Genomic DNA, 20,229 nt, shown 5'->3' with positions numbered 1-20,229 from the left:
TCATATTGCATTTAATTGAAAGATGTTTGTCGTTTTTTTTCTCTTTCTTCTTTCTTCTTTCTACATACATTCTTGCTGCTGGAGGCTGTAAATTTCCCCAGTGTGGGACGAATAAAGGATATCTCATCTTATCTTATCTTATATTGCCCCACATACTGTTTTTATTTTACTACACTGTAATTTTGTTTTGTTTTTAATGTTATTTGCTTGCGGGTCTGTGCGTGTGCAATTGTTGCTGCGTGTGACATGTGAAGTACCTTCTGGATGTCACAATTAACTGTCGGTGACACACCTCTGCCGAGAGTTCACTTCCGCGACAAAATGAGAAAAGGAGCAAACATTTTCACGTCAGCCGGTACACTATCGTGCCTGACCGCACGAACTGCATCGATTAGAAATGGTACGCTCAGCTCTCTTTCGGTTTGAACGCAGCATTTCAAAATGGCTCACACCGAATTGGAAATATTGCAGCAAACAAGACTTTCTTGTTTGTAATTTTATGCAGATGGGCTGCCAAACCAAAGACCCAACTATGTATATACAATTAGAAAATGCATTTATTTTAATATGCCACATAACTGTCAACTTTGAAAGCCATAGTGATGGAAGTTGGAAAAACAAGCAACTTACTGATATAGCACAGAACCGCTTTACATTTTATTACCGGTACACTACATTAACATTTGCTTGTGGAAAAAGTTTGCCTTCAACAGAGGTACTCTGTGTGAGGACACAGGTGATTTTAGTGTGTCCTTGCCTTCTTTCCCTAATTTAGCAAGTGGCGGCCCCCAGTACACTTCAAAAAGTCAAGTGTCTTTTATTTAAAAAAATTCAATGATAAAATTATGCAACGACTTTGTGTTGATCGATCCCATAAAATCTCAATAAAATAAATATGTTTGGGGCTGTACTGTGACAAAATGTAGAAAAAGTTTGAGGAGTAATAAAAGTACATTTGAAAGTCACTGCATGAAGTTGTCGGGTGGGGTTATAAAAAAAAAAAAAGAACTAATATCGACTTGTGGCTTTGTAGGTAGGTAAAATACAAATGTGTTTTCTTACTTTAACGTAGTATTCAATCCTTATAAGGTCACAGCCAACAAGGGATGATTGAGGAAGAGGAGGAACAATAATCTGCTCCTTCCACTCCATATGCCTGCCGGGCTTAACGCGACCTCCCTCCAACTCTGCAATGACCCTCACATCATGGGTGGGTTTTCTTGTCTGATAGGTTACTCTCTGAAACAAAAGGACACAATTATTTACAAGCATAACTCATTGCATTACAGTCACTTCAAACCATCAATATGTTTAATTTTGCCAACACATTACTGAAATTTTCTATTCTTGACAGACATTGATTTTTTTAACTGAAATGAGCTCAACAAGTCTTTAATTTTATTATTCATCAACATTTAAAGATTGTCTTGTGGCAGTAAGTTTTGACATATCTGCCCACGAGAAAGTATATCGCTGGCGTCAGGCCAAAATCTTTTCACAAATCTGTACTATAAGTCACACAATTGTGTTGTTGTCTAAAGCATTGAAATCTGCTTGCCCTCTCTGACAATGCGGTGTTAATGGTTGTACAAAAATGCTTTTTTTTTGTATCCAGAAAAGTGATGATTTTGGAGGTACGAATGTTCTGCCCTACACCAGCGCATGCTGCAAGATGAGACATTTCTTTTTGAAGGAATATAACCACACTTAAGCATCTCATTCTATTTGCCATGGATTGTCAATCACTCAGGGAACAGTCACAGTTATCAGCTATGTGCCAAATGCCAGAGAATCGTGAATGAGCTCGTCGTCTCTGTTATCCATAGAGAAAAAAAAATATTGCAATCGCGTTCACTTGTTATGGCAAGAAGTAGTCATGAAAATCTTGATCAACCAAACCATAAACAAACTAACTTTTACATTAATGTAACGGTTGGATAGAGTGTAAATCAATTAGTCATGCCTGATGTGTATGACAAAATGCTCACGTGCTCATGTTGTCCCCGTGCCTGCCTGGGTTTTCTCTGGATACTCCGGTTTCCTCCCACATTCCAAAAACATACATGGCAGGTTAATGGAACACTCTACATTGTCCCACGGTGTGAAAGTGAGCGGAGATGGTTGTTCTTCTATGTGTGCCCTGCGATTGGCTGGCGACTAGTTGAGGTGCACCCCACCTACTGCCCTAAGACGGACTTCAGCTTGCTCGAGAAACTCCTCAATAGGATAAAGCGGTTCAGATAATGGATTGATTGCTGCCTATCATTATTATTATTATTTTTTTCTTTCCAAGATGGCGCCCGAGTAGGCAGCATTCGGCAAATGCTCTTCAAGAACCTTGCTTTTTTGTTCTTTTTTGCTGTTTTTGTCTTTTGTTTTGTCACTTGTTGTTTGTTGTTTCATTGTGTGGACCTGATATGGACTGTTTTCAGCGCTTTTTGGCCACGACATTCGTCAAAGGAGCAGTATCTGTGCTTGGTGGTTGCGCCTTCTCGGCAGCACGCCTGTACCAGCACAGATTTTGATTGGGAGGAATGTGGGCGCCATTGACCGTCGGTGCTGGACAGACCTTTGGTGCTTGTGTTTTTTGCGCCAGTAATGGGCAGCATTTTTCACAACCCCGATTTGTTCAGTGGCTATGTCAGCGCTGTTGGACAGTTGGCGTTGGTGCGGCTGGATGGATGGCCGCTGAGGTTGGGGATGAGGAGAGAGGAGCGTTGGCGAAGAGCGCCGATGCGTATTTGGAACCGTGAGTCGCCGCTTGGAATTGAAATGGATTTCCATGTGACAGGAGAAGTGAACCAATCTCTTTTTTCGTCAATGGATGCTACAGCTTCTTGTTGACTTTGAAACTTAGCTTGTAGCCGACGTGTGCACATTTTGAGCATGACGTCTCTGATCCACTGGTTAAAGGACACTTTGATTCTCTCCTCTTTCATCTCAAATTGCTTAAAACAACAAAGCGTGTGACGGAAAAGTGGTTAGGACTGCACGACTGTCCGTGTTTTATGTCATGTGTTGTGTTTATTATTTTACTTTATGTTAACTGTTTTGTAAAGCGCTTTGTTACAGCTGCCGCTGTTGTGAAAGCGCTATATAAATCATAGGGATGTGAATCTCAGCACTGAGGACGATTCGATACACATCTCGATGCACTCACTGCCAGCGATGCGATACTTAAACGATACATGGAATTTTCTGGCGATACGATGCGATACGTTTCACCGTCGTCACGATGCGATACGATGCGATACACATTAAGTTCAAATCAATGCGATACGATACAATGCAATTTGTTGCGATATTGTGCAATTAAACATGATGTAAATAAGCAAAGAAAAAAAGCTTTTAAAAAGATGGAATTCAGTATGGTATTACAAAAAGGATACCACTTTATTCCTTATAAACAGTAGAACTTGTAAAACAACTTATTTAAGCCCTTTCACAATTGGGTTTTGTGCAAAGAAAATGTAAACAATTTGGCACCTGAGACTCACAGCTGTTGCTATAGTGTAAACACAAACAGACTATTCTCACTGAGTGTCTTATATGAAATATAATAATTATATATATATATATATGAATCTATAGCGCAAGATGTCCACCCATCCACTGTAAGTGCAACTCTTTGTGCACTGTTCAGCGACACAGTAATCTCACTTCTTACTTTGTTGTACACATCGGGAATATGTAAGTGAACACAGACCTGTCTGGTATTTTATACCTGGGTTCCAAAACATGCACGAGCTGTCTGAAACCCTCGTTGTCCACCACGCTATGGCTGGAGGTCTTTGCATATGAAATAAGCAGTGACCTTAGTTATAGCCATTGCGCGGTCACAGTGAGTTGCAAGGGGACTCCCAAAATAAGAGGCAATTTTTTTCTGATCCTGACCTGGTTTACCAAGAGTTTCTCCGATGTCCGACGAGGAACTGGGCGTGGAAGTGGGGGAGCGGGAAGGAAACTTGTCGGTGATCTGGTGCCATCGTTTTAAGTGGGTCTGCATATTTGTGGTCCTGCCGTTGTATGGCTTCTTAGTGCGACATTCCTTGCAAATTACGGAGGTTTTATCAAGCTTTCCGTCTTTCTTTTCGAAGCCGTAGTATTTCCAAACATAAGATTTGAATGTTGCGGCTGCATTAAATATAGTAGTTTCCTCGCCTCCCCTTGCGCTAACTTCCATAATGTTTCGCTAGTTGTGTACTGGACTGTATGTGACGCACGGCTACCGTCCGTATTCAACACAAAACGCAAAGCAATGATGGTGCATTCATTGCGCCTAGGAAAGGGCAGATAGGTGACGTTTAACATGAATAAAACGGCGCTTGAATCGGATTTTACCGATACCCATCAATGCATCGTGATGAATCGCGATTTCACCCGCCAATCGCGTCGTACCCAGTGAATGAGCCGATGCACTCGGAACGCGCACGTGCGCATCGATGTATCGATTAATATCGATTATTTTCCACACCCTTAATAAATCAGCATGTATTGTATTGTATTGTATTGTATTGTATTGTATTGTATTATTGGCGGCTCGGTGGTCGACTGGATGACACATTGGCCTCTGTGCAGAGGTGCAGGGTTCGATTCCGGCTCCGGCCTTCCTGTGTGGAGTTTGCATGTTCTCCCCGTGCCTGCGCGGGTTTTCTCCGGGTACTCGGGTATCCTCCCACTTTCAAAAACATGCGTGGCAGGTTAATGGAACACTTTAGATTGGCCCTCGGTGTGATTGTGAGTGCAGATGATTGTTCATCTATGTGTGCCCTGCGATTGGCTGGCAACCAATTCAGGGTGTCTCACGCCCATGCCTCGTTAGGATAAGAGGATTAGAAAATGGATGGATGCTCCATATCATGTCATAATATAATTGCACATGACATGCCTTTTGCACATGAATGGAAGTGTACTGGGGTGAATGAGCTTCAGCTTATGACATGCTTTTACGGCGAATGCTTTCATTCTATTGCAAGTCAGAGAAAAGATTGAAAATAAGTTTTAAAAAAATAATTCTTAGAGAGTTAAAAAAAAAGGCAAATACATTCAATTTCTCCAGTACCATTAACAGAACTGTGATAGGTAGCTAACTACTATTCAGGCCTTCAATAATTTTACCTCTGGCCTGGTTTAATGCTGGGGCTTGGTACCCACTTTGGACAGTCAAATTTGAACTTGTTAGACACAGATTAAATATTTACTCTTTAAGAAAACCTTTATTAGTCTCGCAATGGAGAAGCCAATAATTTCAATATATATCATTACAACAACAGGTTTACAGTACATAGTGAACCGCAAGCGTTTGTGAAAATAATAGAAAACCACAAACAATCTGCTGTATGTCCGACCTAAACCAAAGGTGTAAACTGAACTCTATCGAGAGCACTTTAAAATAAATCATTGTTCAGTGATCCCTCACTTATCGTGGTTAATGGGGACCGGGACCCTGCCGCGATAAGTGAAAAACCGTGAAGGAGGGTTTGCTCCCCACTAGGAATTTTAGTGTAAGTGTATGTGGGTGGCAACATGTTTAAAATATGTAAACAGTGATTATACTTTACATATTTGAGACAAATACTACAGCAGTACACGTATTTACTTCAAGCTTTAATTATAAAACCTTATACAGTAATTAACATTCAGCAGCATTGCCTTCTGTTTGAGGCGAAGAGACTTGTGTTGGTGGCGTAGAAGGCGGCTCTCACTTTACGTTCTGACGGTGTAGCCTGCAGATTACTAGGATTGACATATACTAGAAATTATTTAGTTTTTTGTTTTGCCAAGTAGCGGCGTACTCGGTGATGAAGTGATTAGTTCTATTAATGTGCTGTGTTATCATCACTTTTCAGGACACCTTTAAAACAGCATGTTTGTTCAATCATTAACATTCACCACTCAAAATTGGTGAACAATTTGCACAAATCTTAAAGATATATGGGGACCAAATAATAGTACAGATTTTTGAAAGGATATTAAATTGCCCTATTTGGTAGGTGTTGGTCCAACGTCAGCAAAATACAGGGCCAGTGCTGGTTCTGAAACGGAAAAGGCTTAACCCATAAAGCTGTTAGGTGTTTATTTGCATTTTATTTTGACCACTCATTGTAGTTGCAGTTTAACTTCTTGGCTGCCTGAATGACTATTTTTACATGCAGTCAATATTCGGGTTAAGGTCAACGTTCTGGTTTCTGAAACACTCAGGACAACCCGTTGACATGCGTGAATGGACAGTTACTTCCGTGTAGATGGTAATTGTGATAATTGTGGAATCTCCCATTCTAAGCTTGCAATTTACAAATAACGTTATGACGCAAATAGACGTTATTTCCGCTTATTTCTTTTTACCGTCAATAAAACATATTCACAACAGGACTTTCTTTTCCTCCTCGCTCCAAAAGTGTGTTTTTGTGTTGTGTCTTAATTTCTGAGTCATATTTGTTGACCTCTGGCGGTGTACTGCCGGCGAGTTGCGGGCCAAACGCAGGGAGGCCTATTGACATGCATATATGTGTCCATACACATTTGCATCGGAGAGACAGAAAATGATGTGAAAAAGCTGTGGCGAAATCAATGTATTCAATTTCTACTGTATTGTACATGTTTATGGCAACCTCCAATTGTCAATGTCAGGTGGAGCGGAACTTGATTGACTGGACATTGGACATTGACACAATTGAATTGAGAAAAGTTCAACCGATTCTCAGTCTCTCCCTCGTTAACCGAAAGTCAATCAGAGATTTGAATACAGCCAAACAAGTGAGAACCTTGTAAATCTTGTTAGCTAAAAATTCAGCTTGAAATTGTACATGTTTCAGATTGTGAATTTGGGGGGGGGGGGTTGTTTACAATCTTATGATAATGCAGATTTAGGATCATTTTGGCCATGGCAATCGTGAAAGTAAATGTTCATGTCATTTCATCTTGACTCACGCTGGTAATATCATATTATTGACAGACAGGAATGGAAACAATTGTGTAATGATATATATACTCATCCAAATATTTTCAGGACAAGTAGAAACAAACTTCACCGATCGGTGAATATTTTGAGTAATTACAGGAAGGTTTACCTGCACAAGGGAAGCGTTGATGTTGCTTGTAGTTTTTTCCGATTTATTGTGGATGACAGTTGACAGCTGAATGACCTGGCCTGGTATGTAACCCTTCTGGTCAATCTGGGCTTTCAGCATCACTGTGCCACTTTTTAATAGCATGTAGCTGAATTCCTGGATCACTGAAGAGGAGCAGGTACCCTGCACAGAGATAGGCAGTTACAGGACATTGCTGACTTATTTGTTAAATTAAGCTTGATCTCTCTTCAAAACCAGATTTTAATTTCAATGAGACTTTATTTTTATCCTGTTTAAATAAAAGATAAAAAAAGTCTCTCAGCTGCCCTGTGTGAATGCGTGTGTGAAAGTGTCTTGGATAAAATAGTCCAGGAAAGTAAAATTATTTTCTTACAGGGTGATCAGGCGCCGACAGGTATGGCAGCCTCGGTCACACGCTCCCTAGTATCATCCCTGTTTTTGTCATTTTCGTTTGTTTTTGGCGACCCTGAGCGGCTTACTTACACGAGGGAAAAGTTGCTGCGCATTGGGGAGTCTACGCTCGGTCTTTTTTCACCAGCACACGAAAATCCACAAGGTTTTTCGGAGCTAATCGCGAGCGGAGCGGCTGCGCTGTACGGAGCATGGAAACGCCGCCGGAGGAGGGGGAAGCGAGCCGGCGTGCTCGTCAAGCTCCGGCAACGCGGATTTCGAACCCCGCTCCCATCGATCCATTTTGCTAATCTACGATCTCTGCCAAACAAGATGGATGAACTTCTTCTCCTCACAAAGACCAACAAAACATTTGCACGTTCTGCTGCGCTCTGCTTCACTGAAACCTGGCTCAGTGACCGCCATCCAGATCCCGCGCTACATCTACCCGGCTTCCGCCTTCTCCGAGCCGACCGCGACACGGAGCTATCAGGGAAATCGAAAGGTGGTGGGATTTGCTTCTATATCAACGAAGAATGGTGCACTGATGTCACGAAGTTCGACGCACACTGCAGCCCGGACCTGGAGTCGCTGTCTTTAAACTGCAAGCCATTCTACCCGCCACGTGAGTTCACCTCCTTTTTACTAGTCGGTGTTTACATTGCGCCACAAGCTAACGCTAACACGGCGATACAAACGCTAGCCGAACAAGTAAACAAACTCGAACTAAAATACCCAGTCACCCCTGATCATTTTGGGCGATTTTAATAGAGCACATCTTAACCGTGAACTTCCCAGATATAAGCAGCACATCGACTGTTTCATCAGAGAAGGCAACATTCTAGACCACTGCTATACAACAATCAAAAAGGCATACCGATCAGTCGCCCGTGCAGCATTGGGTCTTTCTGACCACAATTTAATCCACTTAATACCTACATACAGACAGAAACTCAAATGTGTTGAACCGGTTGTTAAGATAGTGAAAAAATGGACAGATGAAGCAAAGCTAGCTCTACAAGAATGCTTAGACTGCACTGATTGGGGCGTCTTTGAAACTTCAACGGGCACACTGGATGAATACACAGACACTGTAACATCATACATCAGTTTCTGTGAGGACATGTGTGTACCAACGAAGTCCTTCCGCTCCTTCAACAATAACAAGCCATGGTTTACTCCCAAACTCAGGCAACTCAGGAAAGAGAAAGAGGCCACATTTAGAAGTGGAGATCGGGCACTGTACAAACATGCCCAAAACCAATTGACAAAGGAAATTAACATCGCAAAGAGAAGCTATGCAGAGAGGCTGAAAAACCAGTTCTCTGCTAACGACTCTGCATCTGTATGGAATGGCCTGAAAGCAATCACTAACTATAGAATGCCATCCCCCCAAACAGTGAACAATAAGGGTCTTGCTAATGAACTAAACATGTTTTTCTGCCGATTTGAAAAGGACACCCCCATTTCCCACACACACACACACCTCTACCAGAAACCACTCTCCCTTCCCCCTCCTTTTCTCCACTACAGATCCACGAACAGGACGTGAGACGGCTCTTCAAGCAGCAAAAGATCAAGAAAGCTCCGGGGCCCGACAAAGTGTCCCCCTCCTGCCTGAAAGTCTGCGCTGACCAGCTGGCTCCGGTCTTCACACAAATCTTCAACATATCCCTGGAGCTGTGTGAGGTCCCATCCTGCTTCAAACGGTCTACCATCATCCCAGTTCCCAAGAAATCGGCAACATCGGAACTGAACGACTATAGGCCTGTCGCCCTGACGTCTGTGGTCATGAAGTCCTTTGAACGCCTTGTGCTGAACCACCTAAAGAACGTCACTGGACCCCTGCTGGACCCTCTCCAGTTTGCCTACCGGGCAAACAGGTCTGTGGAAGACGCAGTCAACATAGGTCTGCACTACATCCTCAAGCACCTCGACAGCACAGGGACCTACGCAAGGATTCTGTTTGTGGATTTCAGCTCTGCGTTCAACACCATCATCTCCTCTCAACACCGGAACTCCTCACCCCCAAACTACTCCACCTCGGTGTGTCCCCTACGATCTGCCAGTGGATCCTCAGCTTCCTGACGGGACGGACACAACAGGTGAGACTGGGAGCAACAACATCATCAATACGCACAACCAGCACTGGAGCCCCACAGGGTTGTGTCCTCTCGCCACTGCTCTTCTCTCTCTACACAAACGCACCTCAACAGATCCAGCTGTCAAACTCATAAAGTTCGCAGACGACACCACGGTCATCGGTCTCATCAAAGACGGCGACGAGTCTGCGTACCGCCAACAAGTGGAGCAGCTGGAGCTCTGGTGCGGCCGACACAACCTCGGGCTGAACACGCTCAAGACTGTAGAGATGATCGTGGACTTCAGGAAAGATTCTTCTCCTCAGTTGCCCCTCACACTATCCAACTGCCCTGTGTCAACCGTCGAGACCTTAAAGTTCCTGGGAATCACAGTCTCCCAGGACATGAAGTGGGAAGTCAACACCATCTCCATCCTTAAAAGGGCCCGGCAGCGGATGTAATTCCTGAGGCTGCTGAGGAAGCATGGCCTGCCACAGGAGGTGCTACGACAGTTCTACACGGCAGTCATCGAATCAATCCTGTGTTCTTCCATCACGGTTTGGTTTGGGTCCGCCACAAAAAAGGACAAAATCCGACTTCAACGGACAGTTAGGACGGCAGAAAAAATCGTTGGCACCGCCCTACCCACTCTTGAGGACTTGCACACTGCAAGAATCAAGACAAGGGCACGTAAAATCCTCCTGGATCCCCCGCATCCTGCCCACCACCTTTTTCAGCCACTCCCCTCAGGCAGACGCTACAGATCCATGCGCACCAAATCCAGTAGACACTTAAACAGCTTCTTCCCTCTAGCCATTAACTCCTTAAATAGTCACTGACATAGTCACTCTTCTTGCACCACAAAATGGTACTACAAAACTACTGGTTACTCTAAAATGGTTAAATGATTTTGTTGTTTACGATGATACTAGTGCAGCGTGTTATACCGGAGACAAATTCCTTGTGTGTTCTACATACTTGACCAATAAAGATGATTCTGATTCTGATTCTGATTTCAACATGAATAAGTTAAAGTGTCCCTCTCAGTTATTCACCTTCACCTACCGTACCGCTTGATCCTCACTAGGGTCGCGGGGATGCTGGAGCCCATCCCAGCCATCTCCGGGCAGTAGGCGGGGGACACCCTGAATCGGTTGCCAGCCAATTGCAGGGCACACATAGACGAACAACCATGCGCGCTCACACTCACACCTAGGGACAATTTAGAGTGTTCAACCAGCCTGCCATGCATATTTTTGGAATGTGGGAGGAAACCGGAGGACCCGGAGAAAACCCACGCAGGCCCGGGGAGAACCCAGGCCCAAACTCCACACAGGGAGGCCGCAGCTGGAATCGAACCCGGTACCTCTGCACTGTGAAGCCGACGTGCTAACCACTGGACTACCGGGCCGCCCAGTTATTCACCGCTAAATCTTTTTAACACTATCCATGCACCTCCCTGTCCCTGCGTGGGTTTTCTCTCGGTACTCCAATTTCCTCCCATGTTCCAAAAACATGCATGGGAGGCTGATTGAATGCTTTAAATTGTCCCTAGATGTGAGTGTGAGCAAGGATGGTTGTTTGTCTCTGTGTGCCCTGCGATTGGCTGGCAACCAGTTCAGGGTCTCCTCCGCCTAGTGCCCGAAGACAGCTGGGATAGGCTCCAGTACCCCCCGGGACCCTTGTGAGAATTACACATTCAAAGCCATCCATAACCTTGCCCCCCACCCCACATCTATCAGATCTTCTTCAGATCTCCATTCCTTCTCGCTCACTCAGGTCTTCATTCTCCCTCCACCTCTCTATACCCTCTGCCCGTCTCAGCACAATGGGATGCAGAGCCTTCAGCTGCTCTGCCCCCAAATTCTGGGCAACTTACTTCCACCCAATATTCGTAACGTTGATTCTCTTCCCACATTCAAAACCCAGCTCAAAACCCACCTATTCAGACTTAGTTATTCCACTTAAATTTATCTCTTTTTTATTTATAATTTTATCTGTGGTTTTATTGTTTGCTCTTGTCTGTAAAGTGTCCTTGAGTGTTGTGAAAGGCGCTTACAAATAAAATGTATTATTATTATTATTATTATAAAATGGATAGGTATGCTCACTTTTTGACCCCTAATCACTAAACCTACTTGAATAAATAACATCACCATCTGCGACCCTTTTGGAAAACATTTTCAACAGATTATTTCAATGTTTTACGTTTCTCTATCTGATCAGGCAACTTCACTAAGTAAGTTTAAAACCAAACTTCAAACATATTTGACAAGTCAAAGTCACTGAACCTCATTGCACACCTTCTCAATCACAGATATGTTGTAACACAAACACACCTCTTATTTTAATTCATGTTGATTGTTTGTCTAGGTGTGCCTTGTGATTGACGGGAAAACAGTTCATGGTGCACCCCGCCGACTGCCCTAACACATCTGGGAAACCCCCTTTCCAATCTCACATGCACAAGTTATTATATTGTTGTGTTATCCATGTGCAAAATAAATAAATACACATATTTATATTTACAGCGGTTGTGAGTATGTCTCAACCCTGTGATTCAAGGTTGATCAGTGGGGAAAGTGCGGGGGGTTATCTAGCTGCATGTCAGCAGTCATCTGAAAGAAAGTCAAATGCCACAATACCTTTGTCCAAACAATGCATTCCTCAAGCAAAATAAATACAGTGCATGGCTCACCCATATGTCTGGAATTTTGTTTAAGTTGAGGGGGTCCAAGAGGTAGAATGCTTTCTCTGTGCTGTAATCTTTGGTAAAGCGTGGTGTGTCAACGAAAGCTCTTAATCTGTACACTATTTTACCATAGTTGCCCTCAAACGATGTTGGAGCAGAGCCTGGAAAAAAAACAAAAAAACATGTGCTTTAGAGAGGCACTGTAGTTATTCAAACTACAAGCAAAAAATAATTCAAACTACTAGCAATAACTTCAATGATTGTGTTAACTCATTCTCAATTACCAAGCACAACAAAATGAAATGGCAAATGGCTTGAGAGGTGGGAGGGGTAAACATTTGTCGCTCTGACTGCTTCTGGGCCCAATTCTTAAGAGTCTCCAAAAGAGTCCAACGCCAGTTGTAAGTCAGACGATTTGCTAATTACTAGAGCACCGAAGTCGCTAAGTCTGGCACATTGGTCGATTGCACTGGCTGTGTTCAGAATCATTAACACATTCTCTGCTCACTATTGGAATCTTTACGTAGTGGACTACATACATCATTCACTGGTCAAACAGTGTTTGCAAACTAATTGGGTGCATTGCAAATTATATCACTTTCAATTGTAACCCTTCCATGCACCCTGTTACCTAGACTATACAGTATAGGTTACAGGGTTACAGGTTATTACAGCTGTCCACTGTAGTCACCGTTGTCCCAGAAAGGGTTTAATTGTTTTTAGAAATCATGGACATGATTGTTCTCTGGGCCAAAATGGATCATCTGCACTATTTCTAGTGTAAAGTTAAAAAAGGCCAACGTGAGTGCCTATGGCATGGCTAGCTTGCTCATTTGTGAAGGGACCATTAATGCTGGAAGGGACATTGACGGTTTGGAGCAACATATGCTGCCATCCAAGCAACTTCTTTTTCAGAGATGTCCCTGCTTATTGCAGCTAGACACTGTCAAACTATATTCTACACGTGTTACAAGTTAGCACAGCATCATAATAAAAGAATACATGTACTAGAATCACCTGGCAGCAGTCCAGACCTGTCGCCCATTGAAAATATGTGCATTATCAGAATCAGAATCGTAGAACACACAAGGAATTTGTCTCCGGTATATATATAATATTCATTCATTCATTCATCTTCCGGGCCGCTTGATCCTCACTAGGGTCGCGGGGGGTGCTGGAGCCTATCCCAGCTGTCTTCGGGCAGAAGGCGGGGGACACCCAGAATCGGTTGCCAGCCAATCGCAGGGCAGACAGAAATGAACAACCATTCGCACTCACGCTCACACCTAGGGACAATTTGGAGTGTTCAATCAGCTTGCCACGCATGTTTTTGGAATGTGGGAGGAAACCGGAGCACCCGGAGAAAACCCACGCAGGCCCGGGGAGAACATGCAAACTCCACACAGGGATGCCGGAGCTGGAATCGAACCCGGTACCTCTGCACTGCAAAGCTGACGTGCTAACCACTGGACTACCGGGCCGCCTATATATAATATATATATATATAATTATAAGGCACAACAACAGAGACCCAATCTCTTGAACAACTAAAGGTGTACATAGAGCAAGAATGGGAAAGCATTTCAACGACAAAGCTTCAACAATCAATGTCCTCAGTTCTCAAAAACAGTGAGTGTTGTTTAAAGGAAAGATGTAAAACGGTGATTAACATGACCCCGCCCCAACTGTTTTGGAACATGTTGCATCCCTCCAATTCAAAATGAGTGACTATTTGCAAAAAAATAACTCTCTTCAGTTCAAACATTCATTATCTTGTTTTTGTAGTGTTTTCAATTGACATAGCATTTGCAAATCACTGTATTCTGTTTTATATTTTACATGATATAAATAAATAAATAGGTGGGGATTACATGACTAACGGGTAATAAATTACTCCACTTCCCATTTTTCATTAAATTACATATGCTTTATTTATTTATTTTTGCTGCTGTTGTTTTTGCTCTATTGGTGATGCCAGCAAGACCAGCACAAAACCATGTTGGTCTATGCTGTTTCTTTTTAGCAGGGAGTCGCTTACCATCTCTTGCTCCATGTACTGGGCCACAGCGCCACAGCATATTGGTTGCTGCCTAGCTGCCTCCTCATGCGGATCGCGATATTCTGTTATTGCCAGATGGCGGTTGCCACCCCAGTGTGGTTATTTATTTTTTGAGAGCATCCTTTCCAATGGCCTAAAAGTTTGGTTATCCTTATTTACCTGATGTATAACTAATCAAAGCGACATGGTTCTTACTCGGAGAGTACAGGAGTGTATATGTCAGGCTGCTCAGATGGCATCATGTGGAGGATCTGAACATTTTTATGCATGCTGAGTACTGTGAAGACTCAGAATATCAGCAGAGATACTGGTATCGCTGCATCCCAAATTGTGTTTGACGCCAAAAGATGAACATGAGACAAGAAATAGTTCCATTTACATTTCCAAGTACAGCTGGATCAGACACACAATTCAGAAGATTGGAAACAACACAACATGTTAGGAAGGCATGCTTTTGGAACATCAGGTTTAAAATAGACTGAAGTGGATGAGAGTTTTTTTTTTAATTGCTTGCATCAATTCTGTGAGCCATTAACGCCCCCAAACATTATTGCACTTGTCTCGGTGATGCTTTTCCAGGCTTTCACTGCAGCCTCTTTTAGATATTTCGTTTAGATGATGTATATGTTCTGTTAGTTTACTCCCTTCATTGTCCCCATCAGCATATAAGATGCACGATCGATATGAGGTAGACATGGCCACTATAACAGTAGTTTCCAAACATGTGTGGAGCTGTTGTATTGTATAAAACAGCCAGAAACTGCTACTCCCGCGCTGCAAGAAGGAGAGGTACCACCGCTCATTCCTACTGACTGCTGTCAGGCTGCTGAATAAACATACAGGTATGTGAAAACCTGTAACCATTGTAAATAGCACAGCCACCTTATGCTGTGATTTCTATGCTATTGCTAATTTATTATATTTATTCTACAAATATATTGCTAATGCTATATTTTATATTGCATTTATATTGAACTGTGTACGGTTCTTTTCTGAAACATTTATTTTGTGCAATGAAATACTTTGGGGGGGTTCCCAATTTTGCTGTTGTCGATTGCAAACTTCCCCAGTGTGGGACAAATCAAGTTTATCTTATAACAAGCTATATTGATAAGGAGCAAACACTATTGAAATAAATGTTATGCATTTAAATGCTTTGAAAACCATGCACTACAAAACAGTTCAGACAGCTCCTCAGCAAGAACAGTGGCCGAAGGCCGTAAAAAACAACAAAACAAAACAACAACATTCGCTAGGGGTCAACACACTTGCAAATTTTTGCCATTCAGTAAGATATAGCCTTCAGTGGTTCTAAAATCCATTCGATTTTGTCAAGGGATTGGAGGGTTGATCGAAAAACGTATTAGGGAGACCACAAGAACCAACATTAGTGGCAGACAGTTTATAGAGACAAGTTGCGGCTCTGACCTGGAATAAGAAACTTGAAGGGAAAAGTGTGATGTCCTTGTTTCAGAGTTCCTGTATGAAACAGAAGGAAATAGGAAACAGCATCAAAACAAAAACTCAATGTTAATAGGTTGCTTCTGTGTCCGGAGATTAGGAAAACTATGGACCGCAATTATATAGATTTAAATCTTCATTTTTACATAGCATTTCATTACCTATTTTATTTCTTTTTGTTCAATCCTGTGGACTGATTTACCCACAAATGTCATCTACTTAAACTATAAATAAATGTTGTTTAAGGTGGGGATGGGGCGGGTGACCAACCTTTGTCTGAAACAGACACGGTATTGTTGAAGTACTGTTCCTCCGCTGTCCATGTTGTTTCATTTACTTTGTTGGTTATGCCACAGAAACCATTGCAGTTCACCTTAATAGCTGAAAATGACAGATTGCAATATTGGTGTGACTGTACTGGATACATCACATTAGAGAATAGAGTGGCTAAACCCATGACAAACAATGCAATCAGAGTGAGCATTAAGAAAAAGACGAATTGTCAACAATGCTGATAAAAGATAGACCAGCATGACCTTATCCCAAAGACATTGGTCACACAAAATTCAATGAGATGAATTGTTATGTATTATATCCACAAATCTTACAACAACTTCTAGTAAAATCTAAAGTAAAACAAGAGGGAAAAAAAGCAAAATGGCTGATGCTATGTAATAGGTTGGGAATCGAGAAACAAATGGAATTACGGTTCTCCCTGACTCGTTGGGATTTTAAAATGTTCGTACGAAATACCGATGTGTAGTTCGCCATGCGAAAGCTTCCAAATACGAACAAAGGAGCAATAAGAAATGTATGCATTCGACGAGCAACAATGCACACCTCGCCAGACACGACCGAAGAAGATCTAGCAGGAAGTGTGTGTCATGAAAAGGAGGTTGCGATTCACATATGATAAAACACCTCCAAGTACATGGAATGGGTCTGTCTCTCTCTCTCCACACACACGCACACGCACACGCGCACGCACACACACACACACACACACACACACACACACACACACACACACACACACACACACACACACACACACACACACACACACACATATATATACATACATGTACTGGTTTCATTAAAGTTCATTTTCCTTGAGCCCCCCCTTAGATGCAACATTTGTAGAAACCCAAGTCCAATGAAATTGGTTTACAGAATATGGAACTCAGTTTCCTTCGCCCCAACATGGGTCGCCAGGGCCTCACTCTGGAGCAAGGCATAGAGATGGGGCTCAATGACAAGCACCTGGTGGCCGCCAATGAGACCGAGCCAGGCACAATCCGAAGCAGTAATAAAGATCCCCCTTCCAATGGGCTCACCACATGTGGGAGGGGCCAAATGGATAAGGCGCAAAGTGTTCTTCGGTTGTGGCCGAAGGAGGGGATTTTGGCAGTTGGTGGTGTTGGGTGGAAACTCCCGCATTAACTCATTCACTACCAAAGACGTTTTTAAACGTCTGTTCGGACTTGGTCCAGAATTGGCTGGGACTGAATGAGTTAATATTCTGTTCCGTTGTAAAAAAGTGGAGTGGAGCTACCTCTGCAGTCAAGGGGAATGGTGTTTTTGTTGTTTGTTGGAGGCAAAATCATTAAGTCTCTTAGGAATGGATGAAAGGACGGCATAGTATGTGGGTCGATAGGTGGTGTCAAAAGCGACCTCCTCTTTCTGAAAGATGGACTCTACACCACTTTTGCGCGGAGATGGCTGCTTTCAAACCATCAGTCTTCTATCTCAAGTAAAATGTAAATACATTTTTGTTCTCAAAACAATGGTGCTTCTTTTTGAGGTGCAGGTGGAGAGCTGAGTCTTGACCCTGAAGAGTTAGCCCGTCTGTTGTCCCATGCGCCTGCTCAATGGTTGTTTGGTTTCCCCATTACTGTATATATCTGTGTATTCCCCCCTGCACTTGACTGCATACACCAGGATGCTTTTCTGAGTATGGGGTGTATTGTCCTTGGGGTGAGCCAGTCCTTTGTCTTAGGGTTGTTACTAGGTTTGAACTGTACCGTTAGGTCTTGTGTTTCAATGTTAAAAATCCTTGTGAGTTTCTCAGACAGACCTGATAAATATGGAATCAGAAGATTGTTGTGTCTGTCACTCTTTTCCCTCTCATTCACCTTGAGAAAGAAATGACCTGGCTGAATGTCCACAAGCATTTGTGTGCTTATGTAAAGAACACCAGCTCAAAGAACGGACCCTTTTTAAGAGTCCTCAGACAAAGTGCTGGAGAGAGCGTCCGCTGAAGACTCTCCCATTCTGCTGGGAGAAGTAAATGCTCACATGGCAATGGCAGTGAGGCCTTATCGTTGCATTCTGGGACTTCCGGGTAGAGTGAACGCTGGCGCGTTTTGGCTGCCACTGCTCTCCCACAAACTTTTGTGTTTTACTGTGTTTTTACGCTCGATTGTTTTACTGTTTCGCATGGAATCACGATCATCATCTCACAGTCATTCCACCCAGCCCCCATTCACGCCTGCCTCGCACTCTCAACTATCTTCGACTGTTTCGTCCCGGCGTCTCAGCGTCCTACCTGTCAACCTGTCGCTCCTCCATCGACCTGTCAAGGGTCTGCTGCAGTACTCGTTGGCCGAGCTCCTTCGGCTGCGCTTCCAATGGCTGGGCCCTCCTCCTGCTCTACACCGGCTCCCGGACATCGTTCGCTTTCCTTCCCGGAAATATATTCATCGTGGGTCTCGTCGGGGCTTCTGCCTCAACCGATCCAACACCATCATCTCCTTCTGGTCTTCCTCCCGTCGGCCATCCAGAAACGCCGGCCGATCCATCGACCATTGTGCGTTAGCCGGCTTGGCTAGGTCGGCTAACGGCCTCCGCAGCAGCGAGACTGCCGCCGTCAACTTCGGGCTACTTAACATCCCTTCGCTTACTGGGAAGGGTAATCTCATTCAAGATATCCTCACGGACCGTAAGCTTGACATTCTTTGCTTGAATGAAACCTGGCAAACTCCCGGGGACTTCTCACAGTTGAACGATTCCACTCCCCTGGGATTTGTTTACATTTCCAAGCCCCGCGATTCTGGTCGCGGAGGAGGTCTCGCGATAGTATACCGCGAGAAGTGGAAAGTACTTTCGGTTTCTCTCCCGCCACTTTCCTCCTTTGAATGCCTTGCCTGTCAAATATCCGGACCCATCCCCACGATTATTGCCACAGTGTACCGCTCCCCCAAACCCCACCGCGACTTTTTAAATGAAGTGTCTACTGTCCTCACCCATCTCTTCTCTCTGTCACCAAATGTAATAATCCTGGGAAATTTTAATATACATATGGACAACACTGCTCTTCCTCTCACCATTGACTTCACTTCTTCAATTAACAGTCTTGGTTTTGATCAATTTGTAGATTTTCCCACACACATCAAAGGTCACACCCTGGATCTGAACTGCTGCTCTGGTATTTCCCCCTCCAACTGTACTGCTGATGAACTTCCAATAACGGACCACTTCTTTATCTTATTCAACATTACACTCCAGCTCTCAACTGCCAAATCACCCCGGACCATTGTTTACCGTAATATTAAAGACATTAACATTGACTCTCTCACTGCATTGCTGACCACCCTGACTCCGGACATTGACTCCACTCCTGATGATTTGGTTTTCCAATGTAACTCTGGTCTCACCAGCATCCTCAATACGCTCGCCCCTGTCAAGTCCCGCTCTGTCCTTTTTACTCGGTTTGCCCATTGGTTCACCCCTCATCTACGTTCCTTGAAATCCCAAACCCGGCAGCTTGAGAAACTTTATAGGAAAACCGGCCTCACTGCTCACAAGGACATCGATGCAGCTCAGCTATCCCTCTACAAGGATTCCATCTCTCAAGCAAAATCACATTACTACTCCGGACTCATCTGCTCCAATGCTGGAAATACTAAGACTCTCTTTTCCCTTTGGAACAGAATCACTCAACCTCCTGACTCCCTACCACCTCACTTTTACTCTCGTGACACCTGCAACGCACTTCTCCTCTTTTTCAATGAAAAAATCAACAGAATCCACCAGCATCTGGGCTCCTCTGTACCTTTCCCCTCATCTGATCCTCTCACCCCTTGCAAACTGTTCTCTTCTTTTGAACTCCCCCGTCTCTCATTAATTTCAGACCTCATCATTAAATCCAAGACTTCCTCCTTTCAGCTTGATCCCCTCCCCACAGTTCTGGTCAAATCCTGCCTACCCTCTCTGCTTCCCTTCATCTCAGCCATTATCCATTCCTCTCTGTCGACTGGAATTGTTCCTGTGCTCTTCAAAACTGCAGCTGTCACCCCAATCCTGAAAAAACTGGTTCAGATCCCAATGACTTCAATAACCTACGCCCCATTTCCCATCTTCCCTCCATCTCGAAAATTCTGGATAAAACTGTCGCCTCTCAGCTCCACTCCCACCTCACCGACAATAGTCTTTATGAACAATTCCAGTCCGGCT

The 20,229-nt window shown here is 43.6% G+C and overlaps 2 protein-coding genes across 3 annotated transcripts in view; both read right to left on the bottom strand.

Moving 5' to 3' along the window:
- ehmt1a (euchromatic histone-lysine N-methyltransferase 1a) overlaps positions 1-20,229 on the bottom strand; it is a 134,286-nt gene that overhangs the window by 57,030 nt on the left and 57,027 nt on the right. The window lies entirely within an intron of this gene.
- Positions 1-20,229, bottom strand: part of arrdc1a (arrestin domain containing 1a) — a 33,883-nt gene that overhangs the window by 4,575 nt on the left and 9,079 nt on the right. Inside the window, exons 2-6 of the mRNA XM_052068282.1 lie at positions 16,045-16,155; positions 15,742-15,792; positions 12,261-12,415; positions 7,071-7,253; positions 1,063-1,239 (exon numbers count right to left, since the gene is read on the bottom strand). Of these exons, the coding sequence (XP_051924242.1) occupies positions 1,063-1,239; positions 7,071-7,253; positions 12,261-12,415; positions 15,742-15,792; positions 16,045-16,155 (677 nt within the window). The remainder of the gene's footprint in view (positions 1-1,062; positions 1,240-7,070; positions 7,254-12,260; positions 12,416-15,741; positions 15,793-16,044; positions 16,156-20,229) is intronic.

Source organism: Hippocampus zosterae, chromosome 6, assembly GCF_025434085.1.
Source record: "Hippocampus zosterae strain Florida chromosome 6, ASM2543408v3, whole genome shotgun sequence".
NCBI classification, from domain to species: domain Eukaryota; kingdom Metazoa; phylum Chordata; class Actinopteri; order Syngnathiformes; family Syngnathidae; genus Hippocampus; species Hippocampus zosterae.
The sequence above is the reverse complement of the archived record's forward strand: the minus strand, read 5'-3'. Positions and strand labels throughout refer to the sequence as shown.